This window comes from Acanthaster planci, linkage group LG01 (genome assembly GCF_054643075.1).
Source record: "Acanthaster planci isolate LZ-2023a linkage group LG01, COTS_SCS, whole genome shotgun sequence".
Classification (NCBI taxonomy): Eukaryota; Metazoa; Echinodermata; class Asteroidea; order Valvatida; family Acanthasteridae; genus Acanthaster; species Acanthaster planci.
The window spans coordinates 30231539-30250516 of record NC_141777.1 but is presented as its reverse complement, the minus strand read 5'-3'; the positions used below and the strand labels follow the sequence as shown (position 1 = coordinate 30250516).

At 39.0% G+C, this 18978-nt stretch overlaps 3 protein-coding genes across 3 annotated transcripts; 1 reads left to right on the top strand and 2 right to left on the bottom strand.

Moving 5' to 3' along the window:
• Positions 1–1221: 1221 nt before the first annotated feature.
• LOC110983192 (ADP-ribosylation factor-like) lies at positions 1222–5174 on the bottom strand. The gene is made up of 4 exons (XM_022242249.2): positions 4878–5174; positions 4093–4269; positions 3406–3543; positions 1222–2520 (listed from the first exon to the last, which is right to left on the bottom strand). Exons 1-4 carry the CDS (start codon positions 4972–4974, stop codon positions 2351–2353), a joined length of 582 nt encoding a protein of 193 aa, XP_022097941.2. The 5' UTR covers positions 4975–5174; the 3' UTR covers positions 1222–2350.
• Positions 5175–6704: 1530 nt separating this feature from the next.
• Positions 6705–9479, bottom strand: LOC147800657 (ADP-ribosylation factor 3-like). Its single transcript, XM_087139756.1, has 4 exons — positions 9010–9479; positions 8482–8658; positions 7956–8093; positions 6705–7264 (listed from the first exon to the last, which is right to left on the bottom strand). Exons 1-4 carry the CDS (start codon positions 9107–9109, stop codon positions 7095–7097), a joined length of 585 nt encoding a protein of 194 aa, XP_086995882.1. The 5' UTR covers positions 9110–9479; the 3' UTR covers positions 6705–7094.
• Positions 9480–9834: 355 nt separating this feature from the next.
• LOC110983215 (ras-related protein Rab-4B) lies at positions 9835–18126 on the top strand. Its single transcript, XM_022242287.2, has 7 exons — positions 9835–9938; positions 10728–10808; positions 11610–11724; positions 12117–12179; positions 12615–12769; positions 12995–13090; positions 13934–18126. The coding sequence occupies exons 1-7, from the start codon at positions 9923–9925 to the stop codon at positions 14038–14040; spliced, it is 633 nt and encodes a 210-aa protein (XP_022097979.1). The 5' UTR covers positions 9835–9922; the 3' UTR covers positions 14041–18126.
• The last annotated feature ends 852 nt before the right edge of the window (positions 18127–18978 follow it).

Genomic DNA, 18978 nt, shown 5'->3' with positions numbered 1-18978 from the left:
GTCTTGCATCAAGACTAAACCATCATAATGATCACGCTCAAAATCACGCACAGATTCGTATGGCAACGCCTTTAGCTTGTGCATAATAACAAGGCATGTGAATTTTCTGTGGATCAGGTGAATTCCTCCTTTTTCACTTCACACTGATGCCATTGAAAATCGAAAACATTGTACAGTGTTGTAAAGATTGGAATTTCCTCTTTTTTAAAAAGTACAAGCTGCATGCCTAAATGATTCACATAGCATAGCTGGACATACCAGATGCATGCATCTAGCCCACTAAACATGATCCGATGATGAATGTGACTCGAGAAACAGCCTTAGGGATGTTCCTTATCCTTTTTGAAAGAAATGAGCCCATTGCAGTTCAGTGATCCCCTCAGTGCTTACAGTCGACACGAAATATTCAGTCTATGGGTCCAAGCTGTGCACGATCGACGTTTAATGCTGCCTTTGTCACGTGTTAGGCCCCTCCGAGTCGGATATACGGACATCCGGGACACGTGGAAATTCTAACGAAAGCAAACAATACGTATGCATTGGTTTCCTCTGAAGCTTCTTTGAGCCTGACTTGATATTTCCACATCACTTTATGTTATGCAAGTTAGCATTTTGGTTTGTCGCCATGTGAATTTGTGTAATACAATAAGGTGCAGTCACAAATGTGGCAAAAGGCAGTCACAAGTGTGACAAAAAATGCACATGAATACCATTTGACGTCTTTGTCTGGTTAGTCACAAATCAACATTCTCATTGTTGAAAATCTTAGTGCTGAAAACGTTTTACAGGGAAAGCTTCTTGCTGGAATGGCGTCACGCTTTGCTTATCATACTAGAGTCCCAAAAGTACAAAAACTACCCTTAAAATCGGACTGAATATCTCCTTTAAAACGACTGCAGTCATGATTGTAGTGCATGCATGGGCCAATATTCAAACCATGCTTCTTGTGGCAATTCACTGAATAAGTGGCAAGGGAACTTCCCTTATCTCATACACTATGAAAACTCCGCGGATTCACCCGAAATCTGTGTCCTGTTAGGCCTGACCATTCCGATTTTAAAAAAAATGGCCGTTTTCTTGGTCATCTGGACCTTTTTCTGCTTCAATTTGACCTGAAAAGAGTCATCTGTTGACAATGAAATAGGTCAAGCTCAACGGGACACGGCTTCCGGATCAACCTGACTCGGGAGTTTTTAGAGTGAACCCCAGCACGCAAACCAGTTATTTCTACAGTGTAGAGATTGTTTATTTAAAACTACACGTAATTTTGCCAATATGGATAACCTGAAAAAGTTTGAAAAGTTCTTTCACCCAATGTTTCACTTTGGGATGAGTATTCAATTTACTTGCATTGCATGACATGTGTTTGACGTCGCGGTCTTATTACTCTTCCCCAAGTCCGATATATGATGAAGAAATTTAGGATGCATTCAATGAGGCGTATCCTGATTCATTAGAACCCACAAAAGCAGTTTTCGAATTCGGAGAACGCCATTTCTAATTATTCGTACTTTGCCAAGTAAACTTCACAGTTTATTTATGTATTAAAGAGCTATCGATTTGCTGTTTTATTATAAACGATCCCCTCATTGAATTTCAACAATACAGGAACATTGTAGAAGCTATGAACTGTACACTGAAATCACTTAGAGAATACATATCACAGTATCTATTGTTTCTTACTTTTTCATTAATAGGAAAATATGTACAAAATATAGAAATAAAATGAACATGTTGCTTTTTAGCTTTACATTATGTCACAAAATGTATTAATCCTCTTTAGACAATATCCTTAATTATGTATCTTTTTCTGTAATTTAAGTTTCAACCGATGGTAAAATGAGCTGAGCGCAAGTGTAGGATTATTAAAATTCAGAAACATGATGGGTTGTTGACGTCATCATTCATTGACAGAATGTATTCACACAGCATGTATTCCCACCAACAAGCAAGGGTGACCGTACAGGTTTAGCTCTCAGGAGAAGTGAGGGTGAGGAGAGAACTTTAAAAATCACTCGTTATAACTTATGAAATCATTTCAAAATCGATACAAGTGGACTTTTTAAAACACTAGGTTTAAAGACATTGATAATAAAGAGATCTCGTGCTCAGAAAGACATGTCAACTAATATACACATTGAAAAATATCTTAAACCTGACGTGATGACTATTGACTTGCATAGGAACTGTTTCTTATTCGAAGCCATTGCATCTTTTAGGTTTTCCCTGTTACAAACACTTAACCTTTCCTCTATCATGCACGGTATGCAATGATAAGCTGCAAGAATGCGTTATTTCTCTCTTATTCCTGCATTTTTTTTCATTTGAAATGTTTGAACGAGATGGTATTCTAATGCCGGTGGTCCTTCTTAAACTGTTTGACCATCTTGCCCAAAGCTGTCATCGCTTCCAGTATACCATCGCCGTTGGTGGCGCACGTCCCTTGGATGTGCCAAGGATTATGCCTGGGCAGACTGCGCAGATGCAGGGCATCGCAGAGTTTTGAGGGGCTCGCAGCGGCTGCAAAGGAAAGGGAAACAAGTTGTGATAGAGATGTTCCTCTTCCATGGATCACATAGCAGGGGAGAGAATTTACGATGGGATTTGTTGCTTTGAAAAACCAAGATGGAACGTAAGTCCAACCTGGAAAATCTCTTTGCAAGTTGTGAGGCTTTTGGAGGCGTCAAACATAAGAGACTGGTTGAGGCACTTATCTTGACAAAATTAAATACATCTCAATAGGGTTTGAGTTCGACAAGTCATCTTATCACAGTGATACTTATTATTACATACCCATCTATATTCCTTTGCTCATGCAACTAATTGCCCACAACTGAAACAAATTCATGCTTGGGATATTTGGATGTTAGTAGAGTGAGGTTCGAATTCACATGTCCTCCGCTCGCAAGGATAGTGGTGTATGGTGTAAATTTTACACCCTCGGCACCCGTGCTATAGGACTATGGGACGTGTTAATTTAACGCCACAGTTTTGCAGTGCCGTAGACTTAACAATACACTGTAAAAAGTCGGGTGTTAAAAATCAACACTTTTGGGTGTTATCAGATGCCCACACCATAGTTTGTTACTTGAACACTGATGATGTTACTTTGCACACCTATAAGTGTTACAGTGAACTAGAAGGTGTTACAAGTAATACCAAATAACACCAAAATTTTAACACCAGTGAAAAGTGTTGGTGTAGTCTTCTGATAACACCGCGGGTGTTAAATTTAACACCCAAGTTTTTGCAGTGTAGGAGGTTTCCGATTTGATTTTAGTTTTCCTCCGCTATTTGTCATCATACAGCACCACATGGGATCATAGTTATCTTGGAATATTTGTGAATGTAATGGTGGTGATGGTTGGAGGTCGCCATTTCAAGATGTTATTTGGGCTCACGTACTTGGTAAATCTTGTTTGTTGGCCATGACAACTACTGGCACTCCGGAGAACATGTTATCATCCTGCAACACTCGGAACAGCTCCTCTCGAGCCTCATCGAATCGGCTGGAATCGGAACTATCTACAGCAAACACCACACCTGTGGTGGAAAAAGAAGCGATTCAAAAAAATCTAATAATTAACTAGGGATAGAAACTAGCAGGCTGTACACTTACCATATTGGTAAGGGGTGAGTTTTTAAAAAATGGGACTGCACATATTTTTTTCTATTTTGCAATGTCTTCTTGATATGAAAATATCGTGATTCTATTTATTTTATTCGTCCCTTTTTCGGGGAAACAAAAATAGTGAACAAATTAACTCTCACAATGTAACTGTGCCTGGATTTTTTGCATTGGGCTATCATAAGGTTTGTGCTGCTGTTTGACAGGAATGTGGAGAAGATCTTTTTTACTTCCATTATTGGGGTTCAAAATCAAAGGAATGTAGTGAATCATAAAACAAAACTAAAATGGATGCCTCAGGGGATAGTGTTTGATGTAAATATTGGTCCGTCATGATAAAGAATTTACAATTTACATTAATCTGCGCCATGCCTCAGGAAGCACCTGACTCTAAATTCTCCCTATGAACCTACGCGGACTGGTGTAAAATCAAAATGAGAAACGGAGGAAATGGACTGACAGACCTTCAGTGCCTCGGAAGTAGTGCTCCCAGAGTGCTCGGATCTTGTCTTGACCCCCCACATCCCACACGGTGAAGGTCAGACCTGGGGCTGGGGATACCGTCTCCACATTGAAACCGATGGTTGGAACGGTCGTCACCGTCTCGTTCAGTTTCAGCTTGTACAGAATGGTTGTTTTGCCTCATGAGAGAAAAAAGAACAAAACTCAAAGTGATCACATACGCTCACATGACACTTTCTAGTTGTGATTCTACAACACTATTTGCATCTGTGTGAACAATAAAATTACCAAATCTTTTCAAGTGGGAAAATTTATAGCAAGTTTTTAGATCGTGGTCAGTGGACGTGCCGCACTCGTTGTTTTCTAAATAAATTGCGGTTGATGATTTCCTCTTTGGAAAAGAGGTAGAGGCGAGACATAATTAGAAATGACGAATCATGTTACGATATCGATATCTATATCTATATCTCTAAAAGTGATTAATTATGCCAAGTTCGACTTATTCAGAGTTTACACATTCCACCCTGAAGGAAAACGTCCAACACATTTCTACAGATCTCGGCATTCTGACAAGCTTAGGCTTAAGATGACGAGTTGAAATGCTGTCGCGTGCTTTCTTTTGTGATATTTCGATTTTGAATTCATTTTTGTTTCAATGTTTTCAATATGTCTTACTTTTAAAAACACAAAGCATCACATGCACGATTCTTACTTGACAAATGCTAATAATTAACAACCTTTTTGACACGCCTCTTGAAAAAAAGTGGTGGGGAAATGGGAATCTTACCGGCAGCGTCAAGTCCAAGCATTAAGATTCGACAGGGAGCGCCTCCCGACACAAAATCCTGAAGAGCACTAGTTAGTCTGGACAGAAACAACCCCATAATTGCTTTCTGTGTTCAGATGAAATATCACTACGACGTTCCTCCAACCAGTTACCGGGTGAAATATGCGTCCTAGTTGCTTTTTTACTCAGTTGCTTGAAGTGCTCGTAAGTTATGACAGATTCACCATTTTCCGTGCGTTTAAGTACTCTATCATAATTGCCCGTCAACCAAAACTGTGACGACTTGAAACGGTACACGTGGAACTTCGGACGTATCAATCCTGGACGGTCGGTTGGTGACCGTAGCCAATCATGGTTGTGAATGAGAACACTGCCAAGGCAACTTCCGCAAAACATTGCCTCGTATTGGGTAATGCTGATATGATTATACGGATTTATGTAGATTTTCTCCCTTTTCGTGGATGACGATGAAACTTCCACGTTGGAAGCTAACTTGACTTTACAGCGCAGTGCCCTTCGCGCACAAAATATATGCTTGTAACATGTATTCACAATCAATCTAAAAGACAAACATTTTAGTGCCGTCTCTAAAGATCACACTGTCACTACGTCGTTTTAAATAATATACAAAGAGAGAACGATTTGGCAGACCCAGTCGGGTTTGACAGCTACAAAAAGACACTAAAATGTATTATAAACTTTATTTCAGATGCGAAATTATATAATTTGTAATTACCATGTATAAGTAAATGTATTTTTGTTCATACATTGGATGCCTCTTCTCGTCGTCTACCGATGAGGGCAGTTTTACGGAGATCATTTGAAATCAGGTATTATCTCAAAGTGGGATAATGAACGGAATGTCCAAGTAATAAAAGATCTAATTATCCAAATGAACCCAATATGATCAAATAGTACATTTTTTCCTATTCCCTCCACGGTCCAGAAAGACAACAAAATGTTCCCAAATTCGTTCTCTAAAACTACTTTCAAACGTTACTTCGCCTTCTGTTCATATGACACTTCCAAACTTTGTTTTTATTTTGTTTGTCAGTGTTCGTTTGACGTCTCGTCGATTTTTGCCTAATGCGGAAACTGCATGAAAATTCCAATATTTTTACAGCAATTCGAAGCTTTTCACATGTAGTGAAATCCTAGATTTACCTAAAAACAAGTCAACGAATAAACTAAACAATGAACTGGAGAGAAAAATAGGCAAGAGAAGAGGACTGAGAGTATATTGTTTGCCCGTCAGATATGGAAGGAAGACCAGCCGCGTCTTACAGTATGTAAGTCATCATTTCAAATAATGTGTAACAGCAAAGTAAGTGTTCAGTTCAGTTTTATTTTCACCATACAGTAGGAAAATACAGCTAGTTCACTATATAAATATTTTAAATGCATAAAACGCTATGTATAATAAAAATGTATCTAAAACTAAACATTTCATCTGAAAACACCGTTATATACATAACTGATTTATTTAAAAATATTTCTGTTAACAAAATTTTTTATATATATATACATTTTCTTCGAATACTGAAACTCCGATAGAAAACTTGCGAATTTCGCAAATATTTTCCTGTATAATTATTGAAATTGACAAAAACGATACAGCATAGTTTTGGCGTTGTTCGGGACAGAATTGATTGTTTTAATTAAAATTCGTCGAATGATGAAAGTTTTATTGATACAAGATTGCAAACTCTGCACCCAGTTAAGAATAGGTCTATGCAAAATCTCTCATAAAAGTTCTACATTCCAATCTGTATAGCAGACAGATCGTTCGAATGATTCTGTAGCAATATGTTTGATTCGAGTGATTGCCTTCCCTTCGTGGGAAGAAAAACAACCCTGGAAAAATACCGGATGCCTATAAAACTAACAACTAAACTGAAAACATCAAACATTGCTTTGCCAGCTTTGCTAGCGCCCCTGAACGGCTTTCTTACCTTCGTTTTTTATCCCACTAAAATTGGTTTAAAAGGGCGTTATTTCTCAAACCAATGAAGTCTCGGCACAGAGGTGCTTAGCTTTTTCTTTTACTTCTACTCGTTGTAGGGTTAATCCGGCTTGCCAGTCATCAGCTCGATCAGTTTAAATGTCATATCAATGAACATTAATTGAAACGAATGTGGGATCTTTGGGATGTCACTGGGTCCCCCCTGTTCATGAGATTTCCCTCTGTCAGAGACTCTGTGAGCCATCGTAGTTCATTCATCGCCGGTCCCCTGCCTTCCTACTCTCCCGGACCATCTTGACCAGCATCTCCACGGACTCGTAGATGCCGTCTCCGTTCGTAGCGCAGGTCCCCTGAATGTGCCAGGGGTTTTTAGACAGGCGGTTCAAGTTCAGAGCTTCGGCGATGTCAGATGCCCGGAGAGCGCCTGAGAAGAGAGAAGATTTGGAGTGAAATAGTGGTAGTGTGGAATTATCCAAGAGATCAGAATAAAAACGTTTTAAAACATTGGTAATTAGTAATTACAGTCCTTCACCTGAACTGGGGGAGCCATATGAAAGAAATGAAAAGTGTATGATTTACATCAAAACACGCCTTGTTTTGACGACATAACCAGTAAGTAGTTCAGTTCAAGAGCAATAACTCTCATTCTCACGCTCATTATTACCTTTTCTGTCATTTTTCATTTCGAAGTTGCCAGTGTTGTTTTGCGTGCATTTGAGGGAAGTGAGGCTCTCAAATGATTCAAACTTTGTGCCTTTCTATCAGCAAAATTCCATTTACAACGACGCGTGAGAGGAGTGCATGCAGTAGTACTAGGTTGATGAAATTAAGGCAAAATTTACCATACTTTCCCAAAAACGAGCAGAAATAATTCCGGGGACCAAAACTCCGCAAAACATTGCGTCGTATTGGATAATGATAATATATTATACAGATTTATGCAGATTCTCTCCTTTCTTTTCGTGGATGACAATGAAACTTCCACGTTGGAATCCAAGACTTGTCGGCCCAGGCGATTATCTGCAAATGTACGCTTGTAACATGCATTCACGATCAATCTAAAACACACAAATTTGTGGTGCCTTCTCAAAAGATCACGCCTTCATTTCAATTACCAGGTAGGTCTTGTTTATTGGCGAAGACTACCACTGGCACTTCGGGGCCGATCTCTGGGTTCTTCAGGATGCCGAATAACTCGTCACGGGCCTCAAACAAACGCTCTTTGTCGCTACTGTCAACTACAAAGATCAAACCTGACGGAGAAGACCAGCACACACAAAAAAAGACTTGAAGGCGGGCTTTGGTATTTATTGGGTTAGCTGAAATGTACAGATCATGGAAGATTTTAAAAAATCATCCTTCAAATAACCAATCAATTAATTAGGCCCTCTATGGATTAGTCTTCCCCTTTTTGTCCTAGCTATTCCCAACCGTAAAATTCCTGAATAAATATCCATATGCTGGCACACTTACATTTGAAACACTAAAACATCTTGATTGGAGAATTTGTTGATTTATAAACATAATTTTCTATGACGACGAGAGAATAAATACTTTTCCGAAATGGTTCTTAAAAATGCACAGCCACCCGGGAGGCTCAAAATTGACTGTGTTTTTCTTCACGCAATGTCAACCTAATACCTTGTGTTCCTTGGTAATAGTGTCTCCACAGTTGCCTGAGCCTCTCCTGGCCTCCAACATCCCACACGGTGAAGGTAACCCCGGGTAGTGGACTGACTGTCTCCACGTTGAAACCGATGGTTGGAATCGTAGTCACAACCTCGTTCAGTTTCAGCTTGAACAAAATTGTTGTCTTACCTAAGACCGAAAAATAAAAACGGTAAAACAAGAGTGAGTACATTCTTAATTGCAATTTTAGGAATATGCTATTCTGTCCTAACAAGAAGGCCCTGCTCTTCTTGAAACTAAACTTTTACGGCTAAATTATGATCTAATTCCCTTGCCAGTAATACTAACATTGTTGTATCATGGTCATTACCATAGGCCAAGCACTAAAAATGTGAGTATTCGACACATTTATGTAACTTACGAGATTGTTAGGAATTTTGTGGTCCTCTGCTTAAGAGAACCTATTTCTTACCAGTCAAATGCAGCAATGCCTTGATTTGCAAAGGATAACAACCAATTAATTGATAAATAAGACCTTACCTGCGGCATCGAGTCCAAGCATGAGAATGCGCATTGGAGGACCGCTGACCCCAGCAAGCTCAGAAAGAGCACTTCTCAGTTTTGCGAAGAGATGTCCCATCGTCAATAACTACAATTCGACTTAACTGGTGTTTTTTCCACTGTTGTTTTAACTCGACTCCAAAATGGAAATGAAAACTTTTTCCCAAGAAGAATGGAGAGAGAGAGAGACGGTTAATACCCAGTCTGACAAAAATCCTCCTTAGGACCAAAAGGTACGAATAGATCAACTTGGTTCAGTTGTGAAATTACTGGTTGCGGTGCGGGCCTTTTGAACTGCAATGAATTTAGTTACTGATCACTTTATTTATAATGTGTGACTTCGCACTATGTGTCCTTCACCACGTGTACAAATCCAGCTAAAGCAATAAAGAAGACTCCTTTCGATCGCGTCGATTCCTGTGCGGCCGGATACTACATCCGTAGGTGTGCAGTAACTTTTATTGCGTGTGCAGCCTACACATCATTCGCTCCACGTCACGGACATCAGCTGGTTTCGTAAATAAAGAGACATAACTTATTCAGAAGGACACCCCCAACGATGCGTCATCACTATTCCCCGACGTCATTTCCAAATGTTAAAAATAAAAATCTTGAAAGGTCAACTGGTCAATCCCATCCTTATACTGAATATTATTTTAAATATCAAGAGTTTTTGTCTTAGAAAATAATATTATTTGTTTTTGATTCTTTTAAAAATTAATTATTACTATAATAATTTTTTTAAATACAAAATAAACGGATAAAATTTAAAATGTCTTTTTTCAGTTTGGGATCAGTGAAATAGAATTGCACACGCCATTTTGGAAAATTGACGGGCGTACGCATTTCTGTGTATTTCTTTCGCCGTGTTTGCTTGGAAAACACTCCGAGAATGTCAGAGTCGTACGGTAAAGTAGCATATATACAAAATCTTTCCATCGAACTTCGAAGTTGGCTTGAATACTTCAAGTAAATCTTGGCGATTTTCCTTTTCAGGAAGTTGTCCATGTGGTTGTTGAAATTGGTTTTTGCGTTGACGTACGTACGTCACACTCACGAACGTACGGTGTGCATGGTCATTAGCCCCAAACTAGCACGACCTGGGCCAGTCTACCGTATCCTTGGCCCTTCGCCACATGGCCACAACTTCTGCATGTATTTTTGAAAAGAATTATTAAGAATGTAGATTCTCAGAAATAGCACATTTTGCCAAGCAGTGATCAAGGTGAAGCAGCAAAATAGACAGGCTTGTAAGTTGTACTGGTGGGCCCCACAACAGCCAACCCGGGACACTGCACCAAAATGGGCCCAGTAATGTTTTGTCTCATCTGAAATAAATGTGTACAAACCAAAAGTGTTCGGGGAGGGGCGTGGTTTCTATCCTGCTGTGTGGTGCACTGAGGAAGTTTTGGAAAAGTGTGTTTGGGAACACACTTTGTGGCTGAGAGTTGAGGGTGTCTACAAATGAATCCTTCTACAAATTGCAGTCCAATGTGTGAACTATTTTTCTGTTCCTGTTACACCTGACCTATGTAATATGACAAGGGGTATCATTGAAGTAGATTTCAAACTTTTTTTATGTGTTTGGCTGGTAATCTGCACTGTTTAGTCATTCTTGTAAATTAATGACTGTTTTCTGAACTTTTTGCCTTTTTTTTTAAAGTCTGCTTTTTGGTGTGTTTTCTTTTCTGTCACAGATTTCTTATTCAAGTTCCTCGTTATTGGAAGTGCTGGCACAGGCAAATCATGCATTCTTCATCAGTTTATTGAAAGCAAATGTAAGTATAATCTGCTTTAAAAAATCTGCCTGAAGGACTATTTCATATTAAAGCCAATTCTATATTCCTGTAGAGCATGCACAAAATGAAGTGTGCTATACATGAAGGTCATTTAGGATAATCATTAAAGATCATTTAGGATAATCAATACATGCGTGTGAGAATCAAGATCAGCCCTATTTGTACAGCCACACAGCAACTCAAACACACTGAACAAGGTTGAGTTGGTGTGATATCAAGTGTTGACGCCCCAACTATAGCATCAGTCCCAACTAAAGTTCGCCCTATCCTAACTAGAGTGCTACAGTTGGGCTGGCCTAACTACCGCAGAGAGGTCCTGTGAGCATGATGTGCCCAGCATGTGACAAAGTCATATTGTTTACAAATGTCATGTCATTGGTCATAGGGCTAGATGAATAGATGAAGTGCCACATTTTAGATGAATTGTGTCAAGTGTGAGACACATTGACTTGGATAATGTTAAGACATTTCCCTCAGACATTGGTCAACAATAGTTGGGCCAGCCCAACTGCAGCACTACAGTTGGCACTGTCCCAACTATAGTTGGGACTTCTGCTTTAGTTGGGGTGTAACATTTTCATTCCCAAACGACTGTTCCACATTGACGTATTGAATAGGCTTACTTGAAGGTCCTCCATCCTTTTCAACTGCAAACATCAACAGACTTGAAATTCAAATATAGAATTTTTGGGGCCATCAGTATTTATTTGTGCACTTTAAACATTTAATCTTTATGTGTGTTTAGTTGCAAATTTTTTGGATTCCTCCCCATCTTTCTAGTCAAACAAGATTCAAATCACACCATTGGGGTTGAGTTTGGCTCCAAAATCATCAACGTCGGTGGCAAGTCGGTGAAATTACAGATATGGGACACGGCTGGCCAAGAGCGGTTCAGGTACGCCAAGGTGGATCAGTTATTCAATAAAAAATAATCATTTGTAAAGTTGATGGGTATATTAGAAAATGTAATTACTTATAAATTGTGGATGGAAATGTTGCCATTCGGTGAGTGAAATAGTTGTAAAGTTGATTATCAGATTGACTGTAAGAGCCAACCAAATTAAATCTGTTTCAGCTGCAAGTAGCAAAAGTAACCACAGTCATAAAAGAAACAAGCTAACAGAAAACAAACATTGTTGTTATTTGTTCAATTACGTTTGAGGAAAAAAAGTTACTCTGTCATGGGAGAAAAAATCTCACCAACATTGAATTGATGTAAAGTAAGTTACACTGTGTTGTTCTGACTTGTTTTTGGAAAGTGAATTTGAATGTGATTATTCCTGGCAGGTCTGTCACAAGAAGCTACTACAGGGGTGCAGCTGGGGCGTTACTTGTTTATGACATTACGAGGTGTGTGAAAGGAATGCATTTTAGTATCTTTTTACTGTGGAATTGTTAAGCAAGACTGTGAGATATATGTCGAAGGTTTTGAATCTCAACTTGTCTCATGGACTCATCTTTAATTAAGTAGCTTTGTTATAATATCTGGATAACTGACTGGATAACTTCCCCAGTGTTGATTGTGAAAAAGGAAATGTAAAATGCTTGATAACGTATCACTTGACCTTTAAACCCAGTGCCTACCTATACTTTCAGTCAGCTCAATTCGGTAATATCCAACAGTGGCTGAAGAGTGACGACTGCCAAATCTATTGATAGCCCATGCAAAAGATCTTTTCGTATACAGATATCAACAGGATTCAACATCAGTTGATTTCTGTTAGATCTCATTGAGCGAGGTCTAGTAGATGGTCAAATTTGTTTGGTTTGTGTATTGTGTTACAGCCGTGAAACATATAATGCACTCACAAAGTGGCTGACAGATGCAAGGACATTGGCTAGTCATAACATCGCCATCATTCTCTGTGGGAATAAAAAGGATTTGGATGCAGACAGAGAAGTTACATTCCTCGAGGCCAGCAGGTTTGCTCAGGAAAATGGTAAGGCATTGTCTCTGTCATTTCTTACGGTCACTTTTCTGTTTTATGCATTGATCGATAACCTTTTTTTTAAGAACTGTAACATACAAAAACTGCTGCGAACTACTTGCTGTCTACAATGACCTAAAATGTATGAATCAAAAAAACCCTTTTAATAGTCTGTTTTATTCGGGGTAAAGACTCAGTGGAGTGCAGTTTTCTCTTGTACATTTCTTCTTTGTTCAGAGATGATGTTTCTGGAAACTAGTGCTCTGACTGGAGAGAATGTTGAAGAAGCTTTCTTGAAATGTGCAAGGTCGATACTCACCAAGATTGAGTCAGGTAAGATTCCTCCAGGGGTTCAGGAAAGTTACCTGGTAAAGATGGAGAGCATGTATCAAGTCATTGGACTGTATCATTTTACATGAAGTGTACACAGTTACATGTATCTCCATGCAGCCTTCCTGTTGGTGGAGTAAACTGGCCGGTTGCCGTGGTCAGTTACTATTATGGTCATCAGTTTTCATTAATAAAGTTTAATACTGACCAATAAATGCTGAATAGACACACTGCACCTCGGGCTGAATCACTGTAGCCTTTAGTCAAGGTGCACATTGCACCACTGCACCATTGTGTTGGTGTCTTCGTCATGCATGACAGTAGCAGAGGTGCACTTTGTGTGTTCAGGTAGCCATGTGTGCCTTGAGTAAAGGCTAAATCACGGGCTTCTTCAGACCGGTTGCACCTCGTATGTGGTGTCACACATGGTGTTTCGCACACTGACTGCTCCTTGGGGCTGCGGTCCGTGCGTTGAGTTGTTGCGGCACGGATCGCACAGGTGTAATTTTCCGGGATACTTTACTTGGGTTTAATCATGGTATAACTGTTCATTTATCACACCAAATGAGAAAACACAGTTTGTATTCATGCCTAAATAAAAAATATGAGATTCGTATTTGCCAAAACTACAATTCAACATCGGCACTTTAACATCGACCTGATCCGATGTCCGATCCGATCATCAGTTGATCCTATTAATGTTTGTACTGGTGTCATTTTCTAGATAATATCTAAGAAGGCTTCAGCCTGGTTTTTGTATGGTAGGTTATATATGTTGAAAGTAGAAGTTATACGTGCTCTGGGTGTGACATGTACTGATACCATTGCATATTGAAACCATTACAGGTGAACTAGATCCAGAGAGGATGGGTTCCGGCATACAGTATGGTGATTCAACACTCCGTAAAGTTACGAGGACACCAACGGGTGCCGACTCCAAATGCGCCTGTTGAATATTCATGGTATGCAAAATATTCCAGGCAGATTGGATGTAATACGGAGAGTGCCCACAGTAAGACTTTCTCGTTGGCAACTGTGTAAGTGGAAAAGCATTTATTTTGCAGATGACCTTCATTGAGGGGCATAACAAGATTTAACAAAATGGAAATTTTCTCCTGATTTCTACCCACGGCGGCGCACACAAGCAATGGAACATGTACTTTCAGCTTTAGAGGTTTTTTTTCCCTTTCTTTTCATTGTTTATGTGTATGCTGCATGCCTGGTGACTAGAGTAAGCTGTGTTTATGTAAGTCAGCCATCTCTGATGATTTTTATGTCCTGACTTAAAAAACAGACCCCTGGACTTTCACAGTAACCCAGGTGGTTCACTGAGTAGAGTATGGCCAACCAGCCGTTTGCTTAAAACTGTACACACTCCATGGATACAGCATTGCCAGCACTTTCAAGTGATAACTTAATCTTAAAATGGAACCACCACAGCTCTTGGGGAAATGTCTCTGATAGATATGCCCCGCCAAGATTTTTTAATTGAGAGTATTGTGTATGATGAAGTTCTCCGTATATTGTAAACTCTGTATTATGCAGCAAGATCTGTATATATTTTAAATACTGGGGCTGACTGAACCAGATGTACTTGTTTTCATTTCACGTATGTGTTTTGGGGATTAGCGTGACAGGTCAAAACTTGCTGTTCATGTAATATTTCCATCAGTTAATGAGCAAGTGTGCTAGGAAGATGAGAGCATTCAACACCATTTCTGTTGAACTTGAAAGTTGTCTAGCGCCGTAAAATGCCTTTGCTGAGAGTTATAAGGAAACCAACTGCAGTAGAGTCATGTACCATTGTATGCCCGCGAACTTATTCCATAATAGTATGGAACAGTGTGAACCAATTGTCCCAAATTCCGGCCTTTGTGCCCTTAAAACTTGTCACAAACAATTATTTCAAAATGGAGCATAAATTCATGCATGTATCACGTAGCAGGTACATACTGTTTATTGGCATAAGAGCATCCAAGTTGGAACAGGACACCACCCTTGGGTTAAGGAGAAATTGAACTGAAATGCAGCTGTAGCCATCAAGTCCTAATGCAGCCACCCAAATTCTAACAATTCTGCACACCGTATGGATTTCTTTCTTTTTTTTTAAAGTTTGAATCGAAAGTCTGAATGTGTATACATGTATACTACAGATATTGTTCACTGGTAGGTTTAGTGAAAATGCAGTTGAAGTGTACCCCAAATATAGACACCAGAGTCGTTGTCTTTGTGGATTGACAGTTTTCTGTTGTGTAAGAAAAATGGGAAATTCAGTACATCACTTGGTAGCCACATAAACTACAAAGTAAACTGTTCTTTTGTAAAATTGGCATTTTATGACTCTTTGTTCCTGTCAGGTTGATATAAAACCATGCTCATGAAACTCGAAGTATTTAAAAGGGTATTTTAAGTTCAGTAGTGGTGAGCACAGGTCATCTGACAGACCAGCTCGTAAACATTGAAGCATTACTGCTTTTCAGGTCTGGAATCTCAAAGCAGAACTTGCCTTTCTTTTCTGATGAATTTCAACTTTTGATATTATTCTCAAAAGTTTCTTTTGCCCTAGCCCTTTATCCTTCACGCTAACTTTTAACATGATATGACGGGGATATGGAGGCAATTTGCATTTTCTAAAGTATTTTCAGAAATTTCTCTGTGAAAACCATTTCCTTATTTTTGTACAGCTGGTATGTTGGGGGTCACCTCTTCCCACAGCTTGTAATTGAGGAGTACGTGTACAAGACCTGTCATATTACTACATTCTGGGCAGAATTGGTCGGGTGTCTCTTTGATTGTGTTTGTAGTACTGTGTGTAGTATGCTTGCTTTAAGTTAAACTATTAGCATATGATATGTTACCAAAAAATCTGAAAGATGTCATTGCGCAAAGAAAGTTGAAAAGTATTCTTCGACTCAAGATTTTTTTGTGGGGGGTCATAATGTTTGGTTTTGCTTTTGGGTTATTGAAAAATTTGTCATTTACCTGGAGGAATTGTTTTTCCAACTCAGAATCGTGCAAGAGTGTTATTGTTTTATTATGTTTTTTTTTTTTTTTTTGTCGTTGACTGGGGAACCTGTATGTGGTTAACATTGAAATGATTGACACCAATTACTTGAATTGTTTTTTTCATTTTTATACCTCTCCGCTGTCTGGAGTTTCACATCACTTGTGTATGTTGTAAATATCAAATGAAATAATTATTTGCAAAAATGTAATCATTGTTAGGCAATTTTGCAAAATTGACACTGTTGTGATAAATGTTAGTATTGACGGAGTATCTTTTGTTTCAAAATGCCTTCATTTGATTTAACAGCTGATGTTTACAGCACTTCCAGTGTTTCATTGCTGATAGGAATTTATAACCATTAGGTTAGACAGAGAGTTGGTATTGCTTAATGCATCTTGGATGGTATAAGCTGTTTCCTTGCTCTGCTTGATGATCAACTGAACTAGAAAGTGCTTGTCTCCTCCAAAGAATCTTGTTTCTTGGGCTAGGTTTTAACCATGTGTAAATTCATGGGAACAGTGCTGATAATAGATGTAGCCACAGCTCCGGAAGCCCATTTTCGGACACAGCCATAGACTTGCTGCAAGTCCTTTTAGATCACATGCCGATAAGCAATTCTCAATGCTATCTCACTCCCTTAATAATTTCACTTGCTTGGCCTCACCAAAATCATCTTCGTAAACCTCCATTCATGTTCTAAACGTAATGGATCACTTGCTTGCTCTTGATGTTTGCAGAGGTGAGGTTCTCATTTTGCTATGTTTGTATTTCCTGGAAAGTTTCCCGACATGGAAATTCTTGTCTCCTCAGCAGTGGTTGCAGATCAGGCCCCTGAGGTGGACTTAATCAAATCAAAGTAATTTAACAGAACGACAGTTAGCATATCATAACATTGTCAAACGCTGCAGAATTGCCTGGCAAAATTTGAAATTGTGTGTATATGTAAAAGTAGATTTCACTGTTACTGCATTTAAAGTTACCTGTAGTCTCAGTGCTTGAAGGCAGTGATGTGTCGTTGTGTGCACTGGTAGAGTGCTTTTAAGAAAAGATGGAATACTGTATTTTGAGTACACACTTGCCCATGCGCACATCTTTTTCTGGAATATCAAGCATGGAGTAATAATGGATGTTGCAGCTAGTACATGTAGATGCAGAGCACCTCTGAAAATATTGTATTCTTGTGAAAAAATGAACTGGAGAAATTTTGACCGTTGCTTGATCTGGGACAACTGAAATCATCTGAGAACATGGTTATTTAAATCATTCTTGTCGAACTGGATGAGATCAGATGAGATGATAAAATTCACCTTTTTTACAGAAAGTAGATGTTGATCATTTGAAATCCACGGTTTAACACTGTGTTTGAAGTGCGAGGCTTCTGAAATGGATGTTTGACATCAGTCACAGTGTGCACTGTGCAAGGAAGAAACGTGCTTGATATTAATTGGATAGGCTTGATTGCCACTGGAATGTACACATTCCTAGCAGAGAATGCTGAAGATGCCGGCATATTTTATAAAGTATTGAATGAGCCTCAAGCTGACAAGTCACATCAGTTCATTTATGTATACCAGTTAATCATTGTGAGGCGTTCCTGACGACATGCTTGCAGCTTAATCCATACACAGTATATTTCAACTGATTGATATGCTGTTGAATCTGTTCCTTTTTTGCCCTTTTTGGTGTATCGTTTAAAAATTATAAATTATTTCAGTAACGCACTTACCTTTAAAGGCACAGCAACAATAAAATAATAATTTGAAGTTGATAGATGCACTGATCTCAACTGAATGATGACGATGATTATGATTACTCAGTAAATGAAAATAATGTAATACTCATATTTTTACCATGCCACACTGTCACCTTTGGTATTGAATGTCAGTTTTAAGTCCAATCTTTTCAGTGCATAGGGAGTGGATGTCACAGAAAAGGGTTTTGCTACATGATATTAGAAAATAAGAACTTTGTGAAAGCTCAGATAAATTGTACATTAAAATAATGTCGAAAGAAAGCTAAGAGAATTGTAAAATTTCTGCAACATGTCTTGGTGAGGGTTGTTGTGTCGGGTAAAAGCCACATATGAAGCAAGATATGTGACGGAGAGACCCCCCACCTTTGTGTTGGTCATTGTGCTGGAATGTAAGGAATTCTTTTTAAACATCTTGGGGGGATGTGTTAGGTAACAATAGTCTAGAGCGTGTATAGGGATTGGATATGTGGGGGGTATCCCTATCTCATTTCGTGCTGGGTATAAAAAGGCAGTTTAACATTACTGATTTCTTTCACTCCAAATTGCTTTTTAGAATCTCCATTTCAATTTGTCATAATTTGTTAAATTATGAACGGTCCTAAGTGAATTGTGGCACAATATTAGACAAGGCACAACATGGGGGGAGAGTGAACTGGCAAATGGAGCATAAGTGAAGGCATCTAAGACAAACCGTCAATTAGGCATTGATGTCTATTGTGCGCTGCTCTAAACTACCCCTGAGTGACTTCCATTGGTCAGTTCCTTCAAGACCATCATCATAAGTCACAAGCTATTCAAACGGAGTAACACAAGCATTAAACGTCACTATTCCCCCTCTATGACTCATCCTGTGGAAGGAGTTATGTTTAGAATTGTGAAGGGACATGCAATTGGACAAGTGATGGACAGAACCACATTCCTGACACTGGCAATACATACACACCTGTAGACGGGATACCGTGACTTCATATTTTGAAATGGCATTTGGCATATGTCTGCTCACCAAATGTACTCATCACTGCAGCTTAGTGTGCAGTAATAAGTACTTTGTTCAAGTAATTTAATTAATACATGAGGTCACAGCAAGACACTAGTTTGTACAAAACTGTACATATTTACACGTAGACACTA